The following is a 21,142-nucleotide window of genomic DNA, read 5'->3' as shown; positions in this document are numbered from 1 at the left end:
CACTCAGAGAAACCACTAGCACAGCTCAGCTTTGGGGGTTGTTTATTAGAGCAGCTGGGTGCAGATCCAGCAAATGCATGATGCATCCCCCCCGTGGGGACAGGCAGAATAGGGGTCAGATCCCCATGGGCACAGTGACTGTTGGAGGGAACAGCATGGCTGGCTACAGCCCAAGACCCATGTCCTACTCAGGCCAGCCCAGCCACATGCAGCCAGGAAGGATGGAAGGAAGCACGTGGCCAGGAAAGATGGCCCAGGGAGAGGGCACCAGGCTGGCATTCAGGAGACCAGGGCTCATGTCCCAGTTCTGCTACAAACTCCTTATGTGACCCTGGGCAAGTCTCTCTGGACCTCGGTTCCCAGACAGATGCTGGGGCCAGCCATTCCCAGGGTAGGCGCAAGGTTACATGTGGCGAAGGCTGGAAGGTGCAAGCTACTCCAGCCCCCTTGGAGAGAACATGGGGAGAGGCCAGGTGTTCACCTCCTGCCACTGCCCTGAATACCAGGGAAAGTGGCAGTCATGCCATTGTCCCACGTCAGGTGTCAGCACTCTCCACTGCACCTCCTGGGAGAGTTAATGGCACAAAGTGGGGCTCGGTTGCTGCAGCGGTTCCCAAGACACACCCCATCCCCTGCTTTTTTGAGCAGGCCCATGAGCCCGCGAACCAGCCCACACCCGTGTTACCAAGGGACTGGGTGCTCAGGAGCAGCACACAGGGCTGCTGGGAATCTTGCCCAGCACTGCAGGAGAGAGAGAGAGACAACCCCCAGTACCTGGTGTGTGTGTGTGTATTGGGGGGGGGGGGGGGAGCCTCCAGGCCATGATCCAGGGGCCCGGGGGAAGGTGCTCCAGGCTGGGATCCAGGAGACCAAAAGTTCAAATCTCTTCTGTGTGGCTGCTATTTACTCCATGATTGGAAGTGAGCATCTGGGAGCACCCTGGGGCTATCAGAGGGGCTAGGTGACAAGCTGCCCATCTTCACAGAGTTTGCACATTTATGGGTCAGGAGCCAATTGGGGCTGGGAGACAATGGGGATCCCACACTCAATCCCAGGCTGGGAGCGATGGGGGGTGTCTGGACTGTGTTCTGCGGTAGCATACTTTGATTGCCATTGGTGCTGAGGCTCCCAAGAGCCCACAGACAGCTCTCCCCATCCCAGGCTCTGAGTCCTGCAACCTTGCTAAAATCCACAGCCAGGAAGGCTCCAACCGACAGTCCTTCCTCCCCCCTCGCCATGCCCCTGCAGCCCCACTACCATGAAGGGAAGGTAGTAGGGCCCCAGCCCTGTACCCTACCAGAACAGGGAGAACAGAAAAAAACTGCCAAAGTAGCCCTGTGGCTTTTGGGTAGCACCTCCCACTGCACTGCCATGGGCAATGGCAAGAAACAGGGAACATCACAGTCCCTTCCCTGTCCCATGCCTGCAGCACACCAGCCCCACGCTGAGCCCCAGGCAGCTCCAAGCTCGGAGGGGCAGGGCTCTGGTGCAATATTCAGGGCAGTAACTCTGTTCCCAGAGCCCAGCACATCCCTTGAGCTTTGCCCACCCCAGGATTATTGGCACCCCAGATCTCACTGGAAGCAGGATTCGTCTGAAATTCCCGGGGGGGGGTGTGTGTGTGTGCTCTGCCAAACACCTGCAATGTGATTTGATCAGGAGGCTGGGGGACATGCCTGCCAGGCCCAGAACAGGGAGCTTATGCAGTGCCAGGAGAAGAGGAAGTCCGCAGGCCCCAAGGAGATGCAGACGGAGGAATCTGGCCAGCACCAAGGAGCCAAGAAGCCCAGGAGATGCTGTGGGGGAGGCTGAGGGAGCACAGAACAGGGAGGGAGAGAAAACAACCCTCTTGGCTTGGGAGAGCTGAGGCAGACTCTGATCAGCAATGAAGGAAACGTGCTGTGCAGATGGCAAGTTCAGGGCAGCCAGCCTGGGCCAGAGCTCAGGTGTAGGAGAGCAGATTGATGTCGTAACAGCCATCCACCTGGAACACAGAGACCAGCGTCACTCCCATCAGGGTACCCCGCTGCCTCCTGCTGGGGCTGGCTGGGACTGCAGGAGCAGAGAAGCCGACACACCCCCTAGGGGCTGCTGCTTGGACTGCAGGAGCCGAGAGCCCCTGACGCGCCCCTGTAGGGGCTGCTGCTGGGACTGCAGGCGCCCACAGCACCCAACACATCCCTTTGGGGCCACTGCTGGGAATGCAGGTGTCCACAGCCTCCGACATGCCCGCTAGGGACCTCTGCTGGGACTGCAGGAGCCGAGAGCCCCCATGCAGCCTACCTCCTCCATTACAGTGGAAGTGGAGCTGGAACATCAGAGAGGCTGGAACTAGGGGAGATGAGAGTTCCCTACCTCCAATACTCCTGAACCGGGAACCCTCAGGAGCTTTCCCAGCAGTTTGATGGCATTTCGTACAGCATGGCCAGCTGGGAGCAGCTCAGGATGACAGCAGATGCTGCAGTGCCCAAAATACATCCTGCCCCTTCGGTGCACGCCGGGCCACACAGCAAGCCCAGAGCAGGGGGCCAGCCCCTGTGGGCAATGAACAGAGCTAACTGGAAACTAACGTCAAAACGCCCGATTCGGGCTGCCGTCTGGTTAGCGCGGATCATCTCTGTTAGTACCCACAGCTGCTGGACTTCTGTAGACACCTTTTCCGGGTCGGGGACACCCTGCAGACAAGCAACAGTTATTGAGATGGGTGTTCCTGAAGGCAGCTCCAGACTGCAGGGATAACCCTCACCTCCCCGCTGCCCACGGGACAAGTGCTCTCTGGTTACCCTGCTCTCCCCCAAGCCCACTTCATCTCATTGCTCCACTCTGCTTTGTCTGCTTTCAGATGGTGAGCCCTTGGGACAGCACCTGGCACAGGGGGGCCTCCAGGTCCTACTGCAGTATAGCCAGGAGTCTGTGCACACAACCTCTGCCCAGTGCACAAGGCACCGTTGCTCTCCCAGAAAACCACAAAGCAGGGGATGGACTGGGAAGGCATCACACATGACACCTCTGACTGCTCCAGCCAGCGGCACACGTCACTGCCAGGACTCTGCCCCAGCCAGGCCTGCCATTCAAGCTCCCTATTTGCTGCCTGGAACATCACACTCCTTCCTGATGGGCTGGATGCTGCAGGACCAGCCTGGCCAGGGGCCTACTCATCCCAGCTGAGCTGCCCAGCTGATTCAGGAGCATTCTCTGGCTGCACGGTCAGAGAGCTCCGGTCTGTGTCGAATCTGCAGCAGCTGCTTCCTGGAAGATCCTGGCTGCCATGAGCTATGGTCTCCCCAGCTGAGCACGTCAAGCTCGGTGTCTGTTGGCAAGTGTGCCCGGAACCGACAGCCAGGACATCAAATCCAAGCCACTATTAACAAAATCAGACTGACTGCATGGCACACACTGTGCTGGAGAGGCCACAGCCAGGAGACTCTAGACAGGAACTCAGGGAAACGGGGGAGAGCTAAACAGAATTTAGAAATGAATTTGCCATTTTCCCCAAAACTCTTGAAAATTCCAGCTTGCCTCAGGTTGCGCTGACAGCCCAGCTGACCCACTCAGCTCCAACGCCTTCCAAGTGCCTCCTGAGCGTGGCTTTGCCCAGGGTGGTCCAAGAGCACAGCCCCAGGCACATCCTCATTCCATGGCATGCACCCAGAGCTGCCACCACCTGGCGTTCACAAACAGCCCCAGTGGCCACCGCAACACCAACCTCACAGGCCTAAGGTGCATCCTGCAGCAAAGGGCTGAGGACACAGCCCTGGGGCACCCCATTTAAGAAATGAAACTGAGTGATGAGGAGCTAGAGCACAGCAATAGAGCCGGGGTCAGGCAGATCAGTGCAGGTACCGGCCCCACATGTGCAGTGCAAGATCTGGGCCAGGAATCACAACTGGCCAAATATCACAGAGCTGGATCTCCACACCCTCGGCAGGCTCTCTCTGCACTAGTCTGCATGCAGGCGTTTCAAAGTGGGCCCTCCTCGGCTTAAGCCTGTGAATGGCTATCCAACTACAGAAGCAGTTTCTCCTCCCTCGGTGTTCACACCTCAACTGCTAGCAGAGCACCTCACCCTCCCTGATTGAACTAACCTAGTTATCTCCATACTGATTTATACCTGCCTCTGGAGATTTCCATTACTTGCATCTGAAGAAGTGAGGTTCTTACCCACGAAAGCTTATGCTCCCAATACTTCTGTTAGTCTTAAAGGTGCCACAAGACCCTCTGTTACTTTTCTCTTATAACAACTGCTGTTGGATTTCCGCCTGTGGCCCCCAAGGAAGCTGAGGGCCAGCGACATGCCCAGTCCAAAGATGGGGACAATGCTCTATGGACTGTGCTGGCAAAGTCCCAGCTGCTGGAGGCTCAACTGCTGGCTGGCCCACCAGAGTCAGGGTAAGCCCCCCTCCCAACACCTGGTTGATGGATCTGGCCTTTTGCTGTTTGCAAACTGCCCAAGCAGGTGAGATGCATCCAGGTGTGATCGGGAGGCCAAGTTATTCAGCAAGCAATTCTCTCTGCAGGCAGCTTGCAAACAGCACCTTGTGCTGAGCTAGCTAGTGACAGGCATGGGGCTTGTCCCCTGACTGGGGAGGGCTTGTAGAATGAATCAACAGTTGCCTGGATTTCAGATTGCACATTCAAACAGACAGTTGAAATTTGCTCGCTGAGCAGTGTTGGCAGCTGGCCGTTAGCCCTTGTGTGTATTCGCACTAGGACACGTGTGCAAGAGGAACACAAATAGGCCATGTGCTCCCGGTGGGCCGGGCTAACCTGCACTTCCCAAGTGCAGACTATGGTGCCCATCCCCCTGCCCCAGACATGCAGCTCTCATCTATAACCCGGCATGCTGCCCCCCATTTACCACTTGTCAGAGTCCAGGAGCTCCCCACCACTTCCTGCAGTGCATCAGTGTGCATGCAGATCCCAATGCACCTGGCAGGGATCATGGCCCCCACGAGCCCAGCTCTCACTGTACCCACCTGCCCTGCCCAACTGAGCTGTCTGCTTCAGGGGACATTTCCCCCCCTCCCCTGCCAGTCAGGACCCTGCCTGCTGCCCTCCCAGAACACCCCACCTCCAAACGGGAACCCACCCGTGGCCCCTCCCCCCAGGACACTCCACTCTCTCCCCCAGGACACCCCACCCCCAATAGGGACCTCACCTGCTGCCCTCTCCCCCCAGGATACCCCAACTCTGGCCGGGACATGCTCACTGCTCCCTGGGAGACCCCAGCTCCAGCGCAGCTCATAAGGAGCCTGCTTACCCCATGCAGGTTTTCTGGCTGCTGCTGGGGGGCCAGGTGGGACAGCCAGGACGGGAAGTCTGTCTGCAGGCTCTGAAAGAAGTCAAAGGTGGCAGATGAGCAGAGCTGAGCCCCCTCTCCCTCTCCCTCTCCCTGCCATACAGATGGAGGCAGGCCTGGCTCCTCGGTGCTCACAGGGACAGGCTGCCTGCTGACCCCGCTGCTGCATTCAACACATGCTCCTTAGACCAAGGGAACTGCACTGTAGCCAGAAGCAAAGGGAGTGTGGATCCAGCCGGAGCATGCGGCTGCCCCATCTCTGCTCCCTCCCCAGGCCCCCCGGGCAGTCTGCTCCGTCAATGTAATCCTGCTGGTGCAGATGGCCTCAGAGTCACAGCACAGGCAGAAACAACAAGGAGCACAGGCAGGTGATCAGTGCTGGGGCCAGGCCGATGACAGGGGTGCCGCAGGAAACATTCCCTGCGCCGCAGAGACAGAGGCCCCCATGGCCAGGAGCCTGAGACCACTGAGGCCATGCGCCATGGCCCAGACTGCAAACTGCACTTCACTGAGCTCCCCGGGGCTCTGGGGGTAGGGGGTCTGGGGAGAGCCTCACGTGTCAGACCCAGAATCTGGGGCAGCCCCTGCCAGGAGGGACACGGGGTGGGATTTACAGCACAACAAATGAGGGGAGACAGGGTACCCTTGGCTAAGGGATGGGCAGCTGCTTCCCAACCTCAGCGGAACCTGTGGGAAGCAGTCCGAGGCAGAGACGACTAGCAGGGTCCCAGAAGAGTCCTGCAGGGCTGAATGCGCGCGGCTGGCAGGGCCAGGGGTGATTCTGGTCTCGCCAAGCACAGGCGGCTTTGCGCAGCACTCATTGCCCGGGGGGAAAGGCTGCCTGACACCGCCGCAGCAGTCACTCACCTGCTGGCCCCTGGGGTAGAGCCGCAGCTCCTCCAGGGTGAAGTGCAGCCAAACGGGCGAGGGCTGGCGAAGAATCAAACGCACGGCAGTCACCTGATCCACATCACACAGCAACTGCCAGAGACAACAGGGCAGCAAGAGCTGCGCTGCAGTGAGGCGGTTGGGTGCTAGTTATTTAGAGCCAGGGGCACAAGGGCTGCCAGCTCTGGCAGAGCAAAGCCCGATGCGGGATGGCTAGACAGAAGGAGTTATAGATGGGTGCCAAGAATCGCACTCCAGGCCCTTTCCACCAGGCAGGATAAGGACGAGGACTGTCAGCTCAGGGTGGGCCCCAGCACTATGGTGCTGGTGGGGGTCCTAGCGCTATCGCAATGTAATAAACCATCAGGTCTGTCAGCCTTGGAGTCACAGAGTCAGGGAGGGGAGACGGCCCACATCCCCAGCAGCAGCCAGAGGGGGAAGCAGAGGTTTTAGCGCCAAAAATTCCATTGGGCAATTCACCCACTGCTCCCAGCACTGAATGACAGCTGGCTCTGGGGTGGAGCCCTACAACATTACACAGGATTCAGGGAGTAGTAAGAGATCCTGATTACACCACAGGGATCAGGATTCCCAACATCGAGTTTGCTCTTATGAGCAGCACCATGGGATCTGCTGGGACAAGCAGCCCTTGCCTTGCTTTAGTGCTTCAGTCGCAGCCCAGCACTAAGGGCAAGCAAGCCCCCTGCGAGCCCCAGCTGGCCTGCCTGTACCACCTGGCTTCTCCCCAGCACTCTCTCCTCCCAGGAGCGGCAGGCCCAGCCCAGCTGCACTTGTGCCAGCTGTGGGCAGTGGTGGCCAAGGCACAGTAAGGGCTCTGCTGCTGCTCTAACTACAGGGGAATCAGCTACCATAGGCCTAGCCCCCCAGTCCCAGTGGCACCAAGAGTCCTGACCTGATGCCTGAAGAGAGAGAAGTAATCCTGGGAGCCGGCCTCTGTGTGTGGGCTGGGCATCAGGCAGTGATTCCACAAGCAGGTGACCCACTTCCTGGCGCTGGCACGCCCCACATCACAGGGACGGCGCCGCTGCACTCGCACAGTCAGGAAAGCCGTGTAGGAGTTCTTAAAGACGATTTCCTGCAACTGAGACAACCCAGCGCGCAGGTCACGAGCCCGCCCCAAGGGGAGAGCCTGTCCTTTGCTGCCTAGACAGGCAAGTAGCAATCCACTGGGCCTCCTTTGAGCCACATCTTCAATCCACCAGTAAGTCCACTCTGTTCGATGGGCAGCAGGAAAGGCATGGGGATGACAAGCTCTGCAGAGCTGGATTCTCCATCCCCAACACTGTTTAAATCCAGACTGGACGGTGTTCTAACAGAGCTGCTCTAGGAATTATTCTGGGGACATTCTCTGGCCTGTGCTATGCGGGATGTGTGGGTAGATGTGCACAATGGTCCCTTCGGCTTCACAACCTGTTTCTCTCTGAACGCACAGCTCCTGGCCCCAAGCTTGACACAGTAAATAGAAATACGGCAGTTGAAAACCTACCTGTCCCTCAGACTCTTTGATACAAGCTACTCACACTTCGAAGCTTGCTTCAAAGCCCCATGTTTTGCTATTCTCGTCCGGCAGCACCCCTAGTCCCAGGGAGATGGCTGTGGCTCTGCACTACCTGCCTCTGGTCACTGCTCTGAAATCCATCCCCTCTGCTACACTCCGGAGACTGGAGAACTGGGACACACAGTGGTGCTCTCCGTCAGCTTCTGTGTCATTGCCATGGCTCTGGGACAGGCTGGTTCACTGGCTGGGCCTAAAACTGCCCTCCTCCCAACTCCGACCGGGAAAGGCTAGTTATTAAGAGCTGCCTGCAATGTGCTGTATAAGGTGCCCCAAGTGCCCAGCCAGTCCCCATCCAGCCGGCTGCATGCAGAGCCTTTCCCCTGGTTGAGACTAGGTCCTCAAGTCCTCCCACCCAGCTACTTCAGGGTGGAGCAAGTGGCATCTTCCTTCCAAAACCCATGGGAATGTTCTCGAGCCCCAAGTGTACAATAGCCCCCTGGCATTCAGCCAACAAATGCTGCTTTTTGTCAGGAGAACAGCGTGCCCAGGTGGCTTTGTTATTCCCTGTCTCCGTGGCAGTGCCTCTTCCTGGCATGCTTTGGACATGTCGCCCTGTCACTGGATGCAGTGGGAGCTGCTCAAGCACACACCCAATGGCACCTGGGTCCCCATGCATCAGATGCCCACCTGGGGTCCATCTGCCCTGAGAACCCTACCCAACCCTAGTGTCCAAATGAGTGTGCTGAGCAAGCTGGGACTCTGACCTTAGCTTGCTGCTGCGTCAGGGCATCCCACAGCATGCAGACTGGCACCCGATGGGGACCTGGGCAGCCCTGCTACCCAGGGTTTCACCAGAGCTGCCCTATTCCTCCTGGGGGACCCTTGGCATCCCAGAGTTTGTTGGGAGCCCAGGGCCCTACCACAGCTACCTGGCCCCGTAGACATTGCAGCAGCCCCCCCTCGCCCTGTGACTGTCACTAAGCTCCCTCCCCCGCCATGGTGCACGGGCAGAAGGGGCAGAGGGCCACACGCGACCCCCCCCCCATATCCTGGGCAGGGGCTCACCCCACACGTACATCCAGGGGCTGGGCGGGGGGCAAGGCCACATCAATGACGGCCACGCCAGGCCGAGCCAGGTCCGTCTTCACATCTCCCACCTGCAGAACCACAGGGCTGCGGACGGTGCACGGGGCTGGGCGGGTCGCCATGGGGCGGCTGTGAGAAGAGAACAGCAGGTCAGGCAGCAAGGGGGGGGGGTGTTTGGAGGGGCCTGGCCAGGGGGGCCTTTCGGGGGAGCTGTGGTCATTCGGGAGGGTGAGGAGGTGTTTGGAGGGGGAATGGGCTGGCCGGGCAGGGGGTGTTTGGAGGGGGATGGAAAGGGGGAGGAGCTTGGCTGGCCTGGAGTGTTTGGACTTTGGAGGGGCCTAAAAAGGAGGGAGGGGCTGGGCTGGCGGAGGGCCCATTTGGAGGAGCGGGGGTGTTTGGAGAGGGCTGGGGTGGGCGGAGGGGACGCTCTCACCCCGCTCCGTGTCCCGGGTTCGGCGCCGGCGGTTCCATCCAACATGGCTCCGGGGCAGGGCTGGCGGAGTACAGGCCCCGCCCTCGCCTGTCTCCATGGAAACGGCTCGCTGAGGACTGCGGTTGCGGGGGCCTGGATGGCTGGGGAGGGAACTGGGGGACGTCTGGCTGGCCTGAGGAGTCTGGCTGGGCGGGGGCATTGGGGCAGACGGAGGGGGTCTGGCTAGGGAAGCTGAGGGGTCTGGCTGGGGGTGGGGGCAATCGGGCTGGATGGTCTGGCTAGGGGGTATGATTGGGGGGCATTGGGTCTGGCTGGGGAGTGCTTGTACAGCTTTGACCCAACAAGGGAGCAGAGTCTGAGCCCTGCTCGCCAGGATACTGGGGCCATGGGCTGCCTGGCCTACCTGCCCGACTCTCCTCCGTACCATGATCCCACAGGGCTTCTCTCCAGCCCCTCCCCAGCTCCATCTGCTAACCTGATCCCACAGGAAAGCCTCACACCAGCATAATGCCATTAGGCTTCAGAGTGAATTCCCCAACAGCCATGACAAGGGAGTTCCTGTGCCGCTGCTTGAGCTGTGCTTGGGCACATTTTGAAGGTTTTCTTTACAGCTAGGATGCTGTAAGGAAAGCTCAGCTGCTGCCCGGTGTGACATAACGTGCATCTCCACAGGCGTACTGTCACCGAGCTGGGCGGAAAGAGGGTGGCGAGCAGAACCCTTGTCAGCGGCTTGGCTTGCGCCCCGAGTACCCCCAGCTCACTACGGCAAGCTTGCTAAGCAACACCAGGTCTGTGTCACGTGGGCGCCCCTTTCTGCCTGGCGGGATTCACCCCCTGAGGTCAGAAGGGACGATTATGCCCATCCAGTCTGGCCTCCTCAATCATCCAGGCCAGAGAGACCCCTGCAGTCCCCCCACTCTGTCGCCTTCCCTTCACTGTTTCCTTTCCTAGCTGTCCTCTCCCATCTCCTCCCCTTAGCAGATGGATGTTGTGCATTCCTCTGAGGTTCATGCCCTGGGAGCAGTGGTTATTGGTGACACACACCTGTGTGCGGTTCCTATTTCCGAGGTTCCCTGTCTCCCACCCCCAGGGGATGGCTCGTGCCCAGATGGCCTCTTTATCCCAGATGATGATGGGATTGTGTCTCCAACATGAGAGTCCTCACTGGGGTTCCCAACTGGAGAGTGAGCGAAGCAGTGGGCACCCTCTGGAGCCACACAGAGAGAAACCCCATCTGTGCACTGACTGTGAGGGGCATCACAGCTGGTGTTGCATCAGAGACAATCCACTAGATAGAAGCCAGCAGTGCCGCATCCTCTGGGCCCACGAGGCCCCATCCCATCAGACATGTTCTGCATCACATGCCATTTGAGGCATGTGGGGTCAGCTGTGAGTTGTGGGCTTGGGGGAAGGGAGCACATTCCTGGAGTGATTAATTGCTTGGGAATCATGTAATGGGAGGCATTGGGGTGGAAACCAGAGGAGAAAGATTCCTGGCTGCAACCCTGGCCTATTGGGTGACCTTGGGCAAGTCACTGCCCTGCTCCCTGCCTCAGTTTCCCTATCAGTAAAATGTGGATAATGTTACTGACCTTTGTAAAGCACTTTGCGATCTCGTGATGAAAAGCACTAGATAAGAGCTGGGTCTTATTTTATTATTTTATTGATCATGCATAGGTGCCAGTGATCATGACTTGATTACATTTGTCATGTGCAAAGAGAATAATGTCCAAACCAGTATAATTATATCTACACTTGTGCTTTAAAAGGGCCAGTTTAACAAAGCTGAAAACTGACGAGTCAAATGAGCTGGGAGAAAGGATTTAATCAGAAAATTGTGAATGATATTTTGGAGTTGTATAAGAACATTGTACTAGATGTCCAAAAAGCCAAAATTCCCCAAGCAAGAAAGGTTACACAGGTGAAAAACCCCCCAACAACCTGGCTTAGAGGAGAAGTGAAAGCAGCTATAAAAAAATACAATGTAATGTATGGGGGGAAATATAAATTGGATGGTAGGAATTGTAGAAAATTGCTAAGGGAAGCAAAAGGACACTAGGAGTTATCTATGGCCAGCTGAATTAAGGACAATAAAAACACATTGGAGGGGGCTGGAAAGGGGAGGGGCTGGGCTGGCCAGGGCACCTGTTCAGCAGGGGCGAGGGGTATTTGAAGCGGGGCTGGGCTGGCCGGGGTGTTTGGAGCGGGGCTGGAAAGGGAGGGGTTTGGCACTGGTGTGACTGCTGCTGGAATCCTGTGTAGGGTGACCAGACATCCCGGTTTTATCGGGACTGTCCCGATATTTCCTTGTTTGTCCCGCGTCCCGACTGACGTGCGGTCGGGACACGGGACAAACAAGGAAATGCGCCGGAGCCTGGAGCCCGGAAGTGCTCGCACCCCCCCCCCGCCCCGACTCCACCCCCTCCTCCCCCGATTGGCTCCCTCCCTGAATCCCCGCCTCTTCCCTGGGCTCACCATTCCTCCTCCCTCCGCAAGCGCTGGAGGGAGGCCCGGGAGACTCAGAGGGAGCGCGGGGCCAGGGTGAGTAAGAGTCCGGCCTGGCCCTGAGCAGGCAGGACTCAGTTGGGTGGTAGGGAGAGGAGGGGGGCGGCCCGCGGGGCCAGGCGGCGGCTGTTCTCCCCCCTGGGCAGCGGGACTCGGGAGCAGCCGCTGCTGCAGCTCCCACTGCCGCGGGGGAGGAAGCGGCCATGGCGCTTGGCGGCTGCGGCTCTGGCGCCCCTGAATCCCCCGAGCCAGGGCCTGCTGCGGGGACCCAGTAGCGTGCACGCTGCACCCAGCCCCTGGCCAGTCGCGTCTGGGCTGCTGCCCAGCTGGTGCTATCCCGCGGCGGCCCCGGGGCGGAGGCATCGGCAGCCCAGCCCCGTTCGTTCCCCTGCGGGACCCGAGCGGGATGGGGGGGCTGGGGCCTGCTGCCCCCACTCCGGGGCCGCCGCGGGATAGCACCAGCTGGGCAGCAGCCCAGACGCGACTGGCCAGGGGCTGCATGCTGCTGGGTCCCCGCAGCAGGCCCCGGCTCGGGGAGTTCGGGGGCGCCAGAGTCGCAGCCGCCAAGCGCCATGGCCGCTTCCTCCCCCGCGGCAGTGGGAACTGCAGCAGCGGCTGCTCCCGAGTCCCGCTGCCCTGGGGGGAGAACAGCCGCCGCCTGGCACCACGGGCCGCCCCCTCCTCTCCCTACCACCCAACTGAGTCCTGCCTGCTCGGGACCAGGCCGGACTCTTACTCACCCCGGCCCCGCGCTTCCCCTGAGTCTCCCGGGCCTCCCTCCAGCGCTTGCGGAGGAAGGGGTTTTTTTTTTGGCCTCGCCCCCCCACGTCACCCTCCCCCCGCATCCCGATATTTGACTTGGGTGATCTGGTCACCCTAATCCTGTGTCCAGTTCTCATGCCCACAGTTCAAGAGGATGTAGAAATATTGGAAGATTCAGAGAAGAGCTGCCAGAATGATGAAAGAATTGGAAAACCTGCCTTACAGTGAGACTTAAAGAACTCTGTCTATTTAGCTTAGCAAAGAGAAGGTTAAAGGATATGGATGGTGAGTTCTATGGACCAGTGATGCCTGGGCACCAGGAATATTCCTGGCCCGGAGCCCGGCTCCAGCAATGTTTGAGGCTGGGTCTCTCGGTCCCACCTTCCACCCCGGGCGCTCCCCCCCCCCCCCCCGCACATCCCCCGGGTGATTTAAAATGGCCTGGGGCCCCCACCCAGCACTGGCAGCACAGCAGAGCTGAGTGGCTTCCTGCCTGCTTGCTCCACGTGTCTGTCGGCCCCTCCCTGCAGCCCCTGGGCGGGGTGGGTCTGTGTCTACACACACTGCTCCCGCCCCAAGCCCCCCTGCGGCCAATAGGAAGCTGTGGGGGCAGTGCCTGGGGGTAACAGCGTGCAGAGGCCCCCCGGCCCACTCTGCCTAGGAGCCCCAGGTAAGCGCCACACCCCTCCACCCCCTCCCAGAGACTGCACCCCCACTCCTTTCCCACAAACCCCCGCCTGTCCCCAAACTCCCTCCCAGAGCCTGCACCCAAACTCTGTCCCAGAGCCTGCACCCCTCACCCCCTCCTGCACTCCCACTCCGTGCCCCAGCCCCTCCGCACTCCCTCCCAGAGCCTGCACACAAACTCCCTCCCAGAGCCTGCACACCTCACCCCTCCTACACCCCCACCCCTTACCCCATCCCAGAGCCTACACCCAAACTCTGTTCCAGAGCCCACACTCCCTGCCATCCCCAAGCTCCCTCCCAGAGCCTTCACCCCTCACCCTGCACCCAAACTCAGTCCCAGAGCCTGTACCCCTCACCCTGGCCCCTCCTGAACCCACACCCCCTGCCCCAGCCCAGAGCTTGCAACCAGCACCCAAACTCCCTCCCAGAGCCTATAACCAAAACCCCCTCCCCAACCCAAACTCCATCCCAGAGCCCAACCTCTTGTCCCTTCTGCACCCAAACTCCCGACCAGAGCCAGCACCTGCACCCCTCCTGCACCCCAATTCCCTGCCCCAGCCCGGGCCCTGCACTCCAGACCTCCTCCCCCTACCCAAACTCCCTCCCAGAGCCTTAGGCGGGGGAGGGGGCAGAGTTTGGGGGGGCAGGCTCTGGGCATTCTGGGCACCACCAACATTTCTTCAAACCTGCCGCCCCTGTTAAGGGATGACTTGATCATAGTTTCTAAGTACCTACTTGGAAGCAGAAATTTTATAATGGGCTCTTCAAGGTCTAAAAAGATCCAATCTTTGGAATTTGGAACCAGGGCAGAAACAACAAGGAGCACAGGCAGGTGATCAGTGCTGGGGCCAGGCCGATGACAGGGGTCCTAGCGCTATCGCAATGTAATAAACCATCAGGTCTGTCAGCCTTGGAGTCACAGAGTCAGGGAGGGGAGACGGCCCACATCCCCAGCAGCAGCCAGAGGGGGAAGCAGAGGTTTTAGCGCCAAAAATTCCATTGGGCAATTCACCCACTGCTCCCAGCACTGAATGACAGCTGGCTCTGGGGTGGAGCCCTACAACATTACACAGGATTCAGGGAGTAGTAAGAGATCCTGATTACACCACAGGGATCAGGATTCCCAACATCGAGTTTGCTCTTATGAGCAGCACCATGGGATCTGCTGGGACAAGCAGCCCTTGCCTTGCTTTAGTGCTTCAGTCGCAGCCCAGCACTAAGGGCAAGCAAGCCCCCTGCGAGCCCCAGCTGGCCTGCCTGTACCACCTGGCTTCTCCCCAGCACTCTCTCCTCCCAGGAGCGGCAGGCCCAGCCCAGCTGCACTTGTGCCAGCTGTGGGCAGTGGTGGCCAAGGCACAGTAAGGGCTCTGCTGCTGCTCTAACTACAGGGGAATCAGCTACCATAGGCCTAGCCCCCCAGTCCCAGTGGCACCAAGAGTCCTGACCTGATGCCTGAAGAGAGAGAAGTAATCCTGGGAGCCGGCCTCTGTGTGTGGGCTGGGCATCAGGCAGTGATTCCACAAGCAGGTGACCCACTTCCTGGCGCTGGCACGCCCCACATCACAGGGACGGCGCCGCTGCACTCGCACAGTCAGGAAAGCCGTGTAGGAGTTCTTAAAGACGATTTCCTGCAACTGAGACAACCCAGCGCGCAGGTCACGAGCCCGCCCCAAGGGGAGAGCCTGTCCTTTGCTGCCTAGACAGGCAAGTAGCAATCCACTGGGCCTCTAATCCACTGTCACTAAGCTCCCTCCCCCGCCATGGTGCACGGGCAGGAGGGGCAGGCAGGAAATGTCCCCTGAAGCAGACAGCTCAGTTGGGCAGGGCAGGTGGGTACAGTGAGAGCTGGGCTTGTTGAGTCTGAACTTTTGATGAGCTTAAACTTAACCTAGACTTGATGTCTCTGTCTGAACTTTTAATCAAAGCTCTGACCTGCGAACTACTCATGACACCCCCCTCCCCTTAAGTAGTCATCTCCCCTTTTCTCTTTCTGAATTTACATTTTAACCTGTTTTATCCTGTAGAATCTTGATTGATTATACATGACCATTATGATCTGTTAATCACTTTGTTTACTTCTGTGTATAAATATTGATGCTCACCCCTAATAAACTTGCCACACTTACTCTGAAGCTTTTCAAGCTAAGGATAGTGTGAGCCCGTTGATCAACGAATTGGTGTCTGGTCTCTGACAGATTGTGAGCCCCATACCAACTCCGCACGAACTCGGGTGCTGGAGAGGTGAGTGAGGACTTGCTTTTTACCTAACAATTTGGGGGCTCGTCCAGGATTTCCTTCTGGTGCGGTGCCTCTGTCCAGTGGTCAGAGCACTCATATACGAATTGGCAGGCGCCACGGGAGATTTCTCCCAGCCAATTCAATATTGAGGGGTCGTGTACTGGACAGCAGGGTAAACGCCAGTTGGAGGGCTCCTGTCAGACACCATGGGTCAAGGGACTAACGTGCCTCTTGAGAGTCCGTTGGGGATTGTAAATAAGTTATGGAACGAAGGGAAACTCCCAGTACAGACAGGAATGTCTAGGAGGAAGTTGTACACACTGTGTGTAAGGAATTGGACTGGGAATACCGCGGTATTGGCCGACCCGGAGATGAGGTGGCCTTCGTATGGCTCTTTCGAACAGGCTGCCTTAAGAGGAGTAAGGAGCCAGATCGAAAAAGACCATCCGGGACAGTTATGTTACTGGTTTTGTTGGGACACAGCAGCAGAGCTGTGGAAATCTTTAAAAATTATGGCAGTCAGGTATTCTCCCGAGAGTGAACCCCCTCCATGTTATTTCGATGAAGGGTGTAAACCACGGCGTGTTTTGACTCGTCAGTTGGTCCCCACTGCACCTGCCCCTATTCCTCCGCAGGGGGACTCTCTCCAGGGCGCAGAGGGGAATCTGCAGGACTCCAGATCGGAATCTCTGCAGAGGGATAAGGGGGAAATGGAAGGGCACACCTCGGGAGGAGTAATTACTAGGCAAAAGATCAAGCAGATGCAGCAGGTTGCATACCCCTCCCCTGGGGACGCCCAGAGGGTCTGGTCGCATCCGCAGATACTTACACCAGGGACGAATACACCCCTGCACCACCAGCTCAGCCCATTCCCCAGGCCTGGATCAACTACGGGCAACAGCAGCAGCTGCAGCAAACTCAGCCTCCTCAATGACGGTACCCCGGGGGCGAAGGCAAACAATGTGATGGTCTTATTTCCTTAATGTCTTTAGCCGGCTCCTTCCTCACTTTCTCCCCTCCCAGCAAAGAGCCTCGTCTAACCCTTTCAGTCCAGGGACTGCCTGTCTCCTTCCTCAATGATACTGGAGCTACTTTCTCTCTTTTAAATCATGCCCCCTCTCCCTGGCTATCCTCTGAGGTTAAAACTGCAACTGGGGTGGAGGGCAACCACAGTCTCTGGGACTCACTTTGCCTCTAAATGTTATTTATGCTGATAAATGTTTTTCTCACCATTTTCTTTTTTCCCCAGCTTGTCTGATCCCTTTGATGGGCCGGGATTTACTCTGTAAGCTTGAGGCTACTTTAACCTGCACTCCTGAAGGGGTAGGATTATTGATGACAGTGTTAGGAGATTCGGCCCCAACTCAGGGTAATTGGGAACCCCCCCCCTCTCTCCCCTGACCTCACTGACTTGCCTTTAACCCTCTGGGGAATTTCTGACACTGATGTTGGCCTGCTCCTTTCGGCAGAGCCAGTAAGGATTCAAGTGAAGCCCTCCTTAACCCCCCCGTCAGTCCCTCAATACCCCCTGTCGCTGGAAGCCCGGGAGGGCATCCGCCCCATTATCGAGGGATTCATTGCACAAAAGCTAGTCCGCCCTCAGCGCACTCCCTGTAACACCCCTATACTGCCTGTCAAAAAGCCTCCTAAAAAGGACGGAGACCCTATTAGTTGGCGCTTTGTACAGGATCTACGGGTTGTTAATCAGTATGTGGTCCCTCTTCATGCAGTAGTTCCTGATCCAGCTACTATCATCAGCCAAATCCCCTGGGATGCTAAGTGGTTCACTGTTATTGACTTAAAATCAGCCTTTTTCAGCATTCCTGTGCACCCAGACTCTCAGTATCTCTTTGGTTTCACCTGGGAGGGACAAAGTTATGTCTGGCAACGACTTCCTCAAGGCTACAGAGACAGCCCCATGATTTTCAGCCAATGCCTCCGCCACTACTTGGAAGGCTTCACCAGTCCGCAGGGATCCACGTTAGTCCTATACGTAGATGACATCCTATTAGGTAACCGCGAAGAAGCTGCCCTCCGCATCGATGGTAAGGCACTTTTATTATACCTACACACCAGAGGCCACAAGATAGACCCTAACAAGATTCAGTGGGTCTCACAGAAGGTCCGATATCTGGGCTTCCTGTTAACCCCAGAGGGGAGACAAATGGACCCAGTCCGCATAAAGACTATCCAAAACTGCCCTCTGCCAAACACCAAGAAACAACTTCAAGGTTTCTTAGAATTAATTGGCTTCTGTCACCCCTGGTTGCCGTCCTGCGGGGAGTTAAGCAAACCGCTCCACCGACTCACTGCTAACCTTGCTCCTGACCCTTTGCAGTGGTCCCCGGACACAATCCAAGCCTTTCAGTTACTTAAGGACAGTGTGGCCTCCTCCATGTCTCTCCCCCCCCCAATTACAGCAACCCTTTCACCTTTTTGTCCACGAGAGGGGCGGAATTGCTAGTGGCGTCCTTACCCAGCTGAGCGGGCCCCACCATTTCCCGCTTGCTTTTTACTCTCAGCAGATCGACCCTGTCGCTCAGGGAACCCCATCCTGCACCCGGACTCTGGCAGCAGCTGCCCTGCTGATCACAAAGGCAAAGAGCCTGACCCTGGGTCATTTTACCACGGTTTGGACCTCTCATGCCTTGTCAGCCGTTCTGCGTAGGGGCACAACCCAAGTCTTTTCGGCCCATCGTCAGCAACAGCTAGAGGCCGAACTCTTAAAAGACACTAACCTAATTTTTGAAAGGTGTGGGCCCCTTAATCCAGCTACCTTGCTTCCTGACCTGCCAGTCCTCCAGGATCAGCACGACTGTTTGGAAGTAGTTTATAGCATCTTACAAATAAGGGACCTGGCTTATGCCGGATGGCTGAGCCTGCCTCCCTCGCTCCACATACCCCGTGGCAGTTCACTGGCACCATGATAAGGGGGGTCACTACGGCACGCACGCCCTTGTGGACACCATCGCTCGCTTTTGGTATGCTCCAGGCATTCAACCCTACTGCCTGTCAATAGTGAAAGCATGCAGCACATGTCAGCGTAATGGACCTGCTCCGCCTCTTAACAAAATTAAGGGTGGAAGACCTCCGCCTGCTGCTCCATTTCAACATCTTCAAATTGACTTTGCAGATATGCCAAAGGCTTTTGGGAAAAAGCACCTCCTTGTTTTGGTTTGCCCTCTGACTTCCTGGGTCGAAGCTTTTCCTACTGCTAATTGTACTGCTGCCACAGTGGCGAAGATTCTCCTTAGAGACATTGTACCCCGTTTTGGCATCCCTCTCGTGCTTGACTCAGATCGCGGACCTCACTTTACTGGTCATGTCCTTGGCCGTTTAGAACAAGGACTGGGCATTTCACACTCCTTTCATACACCCTACCACCCCCAGTCTGGCGGGAAAGTTGAGCGTATGAATAGGGAGCTTAAGTTTACATTGGCTAAATACTGTCAGGAAACAGGGTTAAAGTGGCCTCAGGTACTTCCCTTGGTCCTGTTTCACCTTCGTACTCGCCCAACCCGTGTATTGGGATTATCCCCCTTTGAACTGCTCTATGGACACCCCTCTTTCAAAGGCGGGGCGCTACCACGTGCTGATGTTTCACTATTGGGAGGGGATCATATGACCGCGTGCCAGTTTCTCTCCCTACAGGCTCGCCTCCGTACCCTTTGGAAAGCCTCGCAGTTTTCCCAGACCGTGCCGCTGGAAGAACAGATCCACCCGTTCCAACCAAGGGACTTCGTCTGGGCCAAAAAGTTCGTTCGTGGCGACACCCTCCAGCCGAGGTTTACTGGACCCCACCAGGTTCTTTTAACAACCCAGACTGCAGCGTTCCTGGAAGGACGCAAATCCTGGATCCACCACTCCCACGTCAAGCCAGCCGTAGTGGACCACAGTGATGGACCAGCAGCTCTTGCCACCACTGAGGACACTGCCTCCGACCAGTGGACCAGCTTACCTCTTTCAGACATCAGACTTAAATTGACTCGGCAAAAATGAGAGGACCTTTTATTCTGACAACTGTATGTTTTTTATTATGCCTTTTTAGTTTATTTTCTACTTATGAAGATAATGCTTTTATTAGATATTCCCATGAGGTTAAAACTCGTATTTTAGGAAATAGAAGTAATTGCTGGGTATGTACTCAATTTCCAGTAAATGCAGAACAGGACTACTAGAATCTTTAACCAATGAAACTGCGACCCTATTTGAGAATCAGGCCGGGGAAATGTCCCAGCTGCGCCAGTTAGCTTTGCAAAACCACATGGCTTTAGACATAATGTTAGCAGCCCAGGGAGGAACTTGTGCCCTCATAAATGAAGAATGCTGTGTTTTTGTAAATGACACCTACTCTGACACTTTTCAATGTACCAAACATCTAAGGGAAATGGCTAAGAACTACTCCTCTGGCCAGCCACCTTATAATTGGTGGGGAGCCTTATGAAATTGGCTGCCTGGATTTGGGTGGGTTAAAAAAACTCTTGGTGGGTATTGTTGGGGCCATAGTAATCCTTATAATACTGTGTTGCTGTATTCAGTGTGTCCCCTCCCTCATAGACTCATGTGGGTCAGTTTATTCTTTTCCTACTTCAGCCAAGGGCCTTACTCTCTTCGAGTTGGCCCAGGCTGAAATTGCCAAGCGGCCCTTGGCTCCTTAAAATGGGGTGTAGCTTTTGGTAAATAGTTATCCCAAAGCTACAAATGGAGGAATGTTGAGTCTGAACTTTTGATGAGCTTAAACTTAACCCAGACTTGATGTCTCTGTCTGAACTTTTAATCAAAGCTCTGACCTGCGAACTACTCATGACACCCCCCTCCCCTTAAGTAGTCATCTCCCCTTTTCTCTTTCTGAATTTACATTTTAACCTGTTTTATCCTGTAGAATCTTGATTGATTATACATGACCATTATGATCTGTTAATCACTTTGTTTACTTCTGTGTATAAATATTGATGCTCACCCCTAATAAACTTGCCACACTTACTCTGAAGCTTTTCAAGCTAAGGATAGTGTGAGCCCGTTGATCAACGAATTGGTGTCTGGTCTCTGACAGATTGTGAGCCCCATACCAACTCCGCACGAACTCGGGTGCTGGAGAGGTGAGTGAGGACTTTCGGGTGCTGGAGAGGTGAGTGAGGACTTGCTTTTTACCTAACAGGCTCGTGGGGGCCATGATCCCTGCCAGGTGCATTGGGATCTGCATGCACACTGATGCACTGCAGGAAGTGGTGGGGAGCTCCTGGACTCTGACAAGTGGTAAATGGGGGGCAGCATGCTGGGTTATAGATGAGATCCCTGTAGACACGGGCTCACCTATGCTGTCCATAGCTATGTCTGTATCATTTATCTGAGGCTTTATTAAACTTCCCACCCTTTAGGAGATATTGAAAAGGTGCGTATCTGGAGTCAGGTGCCCTTTCTTCAAAAGGGTGTTGGGCTGGGATGCATCACCAGCCCATCACCCAGGCCCTCACCTCCCTGGGGTTAATGGTTCCTGCCAGGGGCACAATAAAGTGGGGCAGGGCAGCCCCCCTCTCCTTGGCTCTAGACTCTACTACACATTCACAGTGCCAGTCTCTCTGGTGGGAGGGGAGGGGGGAAGACATCCCAGCCAGTCCCGGTCTCTCTGGTGGGAGGGAAGGGGAGAGATCCTTGCTGGTTCTGGTCTCTCTGATGGGAGGGAAGCGGGGAGATGTCCCAGCTGGTTCTGGTGTGGGGGGAGGAG

At 56.7% G+C, this 21,142-nt stretch overlaps 1 protein-coding gene and 1 long non-coding RNA gene across 4 annotated transcripts; one reads left to right on the top strand and one right to left on the bottom strand.

Annotated features, from left to right (window-relative positions):
* Nucleotides 1-25: 25 nt before the first annotated feature.
* On the bottom strand, nucleotides 26-14,882 carry NICN1 (nicolin 1, tubulin polyglutamylase complex subunit). Of its 3 annotated transcripts, none has more exons than XM_054034610.1 (7): nucleotides 14,625-14,882; nucleotides 8,783-8,921; nucleotides 7,101-7,289; nucleotides 6,167-6,280; nucleotides 5,261-5,332; nucleotides 2,356-2,675; nucleotides 26-1,984 (listed from the first exon to the last, which is right to left on the bottom strand). In XM_054034610.1, exons 2-6 carry the CDS (start codon nucleotides 8,912-8,914, stop codon nucleotides 2,382-2,384), a joined length of 801 nt encoding a protein of 266 aa, XP_053890585.1. In that variant the 5' UTR covers nucleotides 8,915-8,921; nucleotides 14,625-14,882; the 3' UTR covers nucleotides 26-1,984; nucleotides 2,356-2,381. The 3 variants fall into 3 exon arrangements, with proteins under 3 accessions (XP_053890585.1, XP_053890584.1, XP_053890586.1); XM_054034609.1 differs by lacking the exon at nucleotides 14,625-14,882 and adding an exon at nucleotides 9,226-9,284; XM_054034611.1 differs by lacking the exon at nucleotides 14,625-14,882 and adding an exon at nucleotides 9,226-9,284 and having other exon boundaries at nucleotides 2,571-2,675.
* Nucleotides 14,883-14,890: 8 nt separating this feature from the next.
* LOC128840519 (uncharacterized) lies at nucleotides 14,891-20,445 on the top strand. The gene is made up of 2 exons (XR_008445663.1): nucleotides 14,891-15,008; nucleotides 19,069-20,445. It is a non-coding gene; the product is annotated as an uncharacterized LOC128840519 (long non-coding RNA).
* The last annotated feature ends 697 nt before the right edge of the window (nucleotides 20,446-21,142 follow it).

The sequence above is a fragment of the Malaclemys terrapin genome, chromosome 7 (genome assembly GCF_027887155.1).
Source record: "Malaclemys terrapin pileata isolate rMalTer1 chromosome 7, rMalTer1.hap1, whole genome shotgun sequence".
In the NCBI taxonomy this organism is placed as follows: Eukaryota; Metazoa; Chordata; order Testudines; family Emydidae; genus Malaclemys; species Malaclemys terrapin.
This window is presented reverse-complemented; position numbering and strand designations above follow the sequence as displayed.

Excerpts from the sequence above, each read along its gene's own strand:
- NICN1 (XM_054034609.1), bottom strand. The coding sequence starts at position 9,263 with ATGGAACCGCCGGCGCCGAACCCGGGACACGGAGCGGG. Across the intron at positions 7,290-8,782 it reads CCCCCGCCCAGCCCCTGGAT|TTGCAGGAAATCGTCTTTAA; the intron begins GTACGTGTGGGG and ends GGGTTGTCTCAG. Across the intron at positions 5,333-6,166 it reads TCTACCCCAGGGGCCAGCAG|AGCCTGCAGACAGACTTCCC; the intron begins GTGAGTGACTGC and ends GACTTCTTTCAG.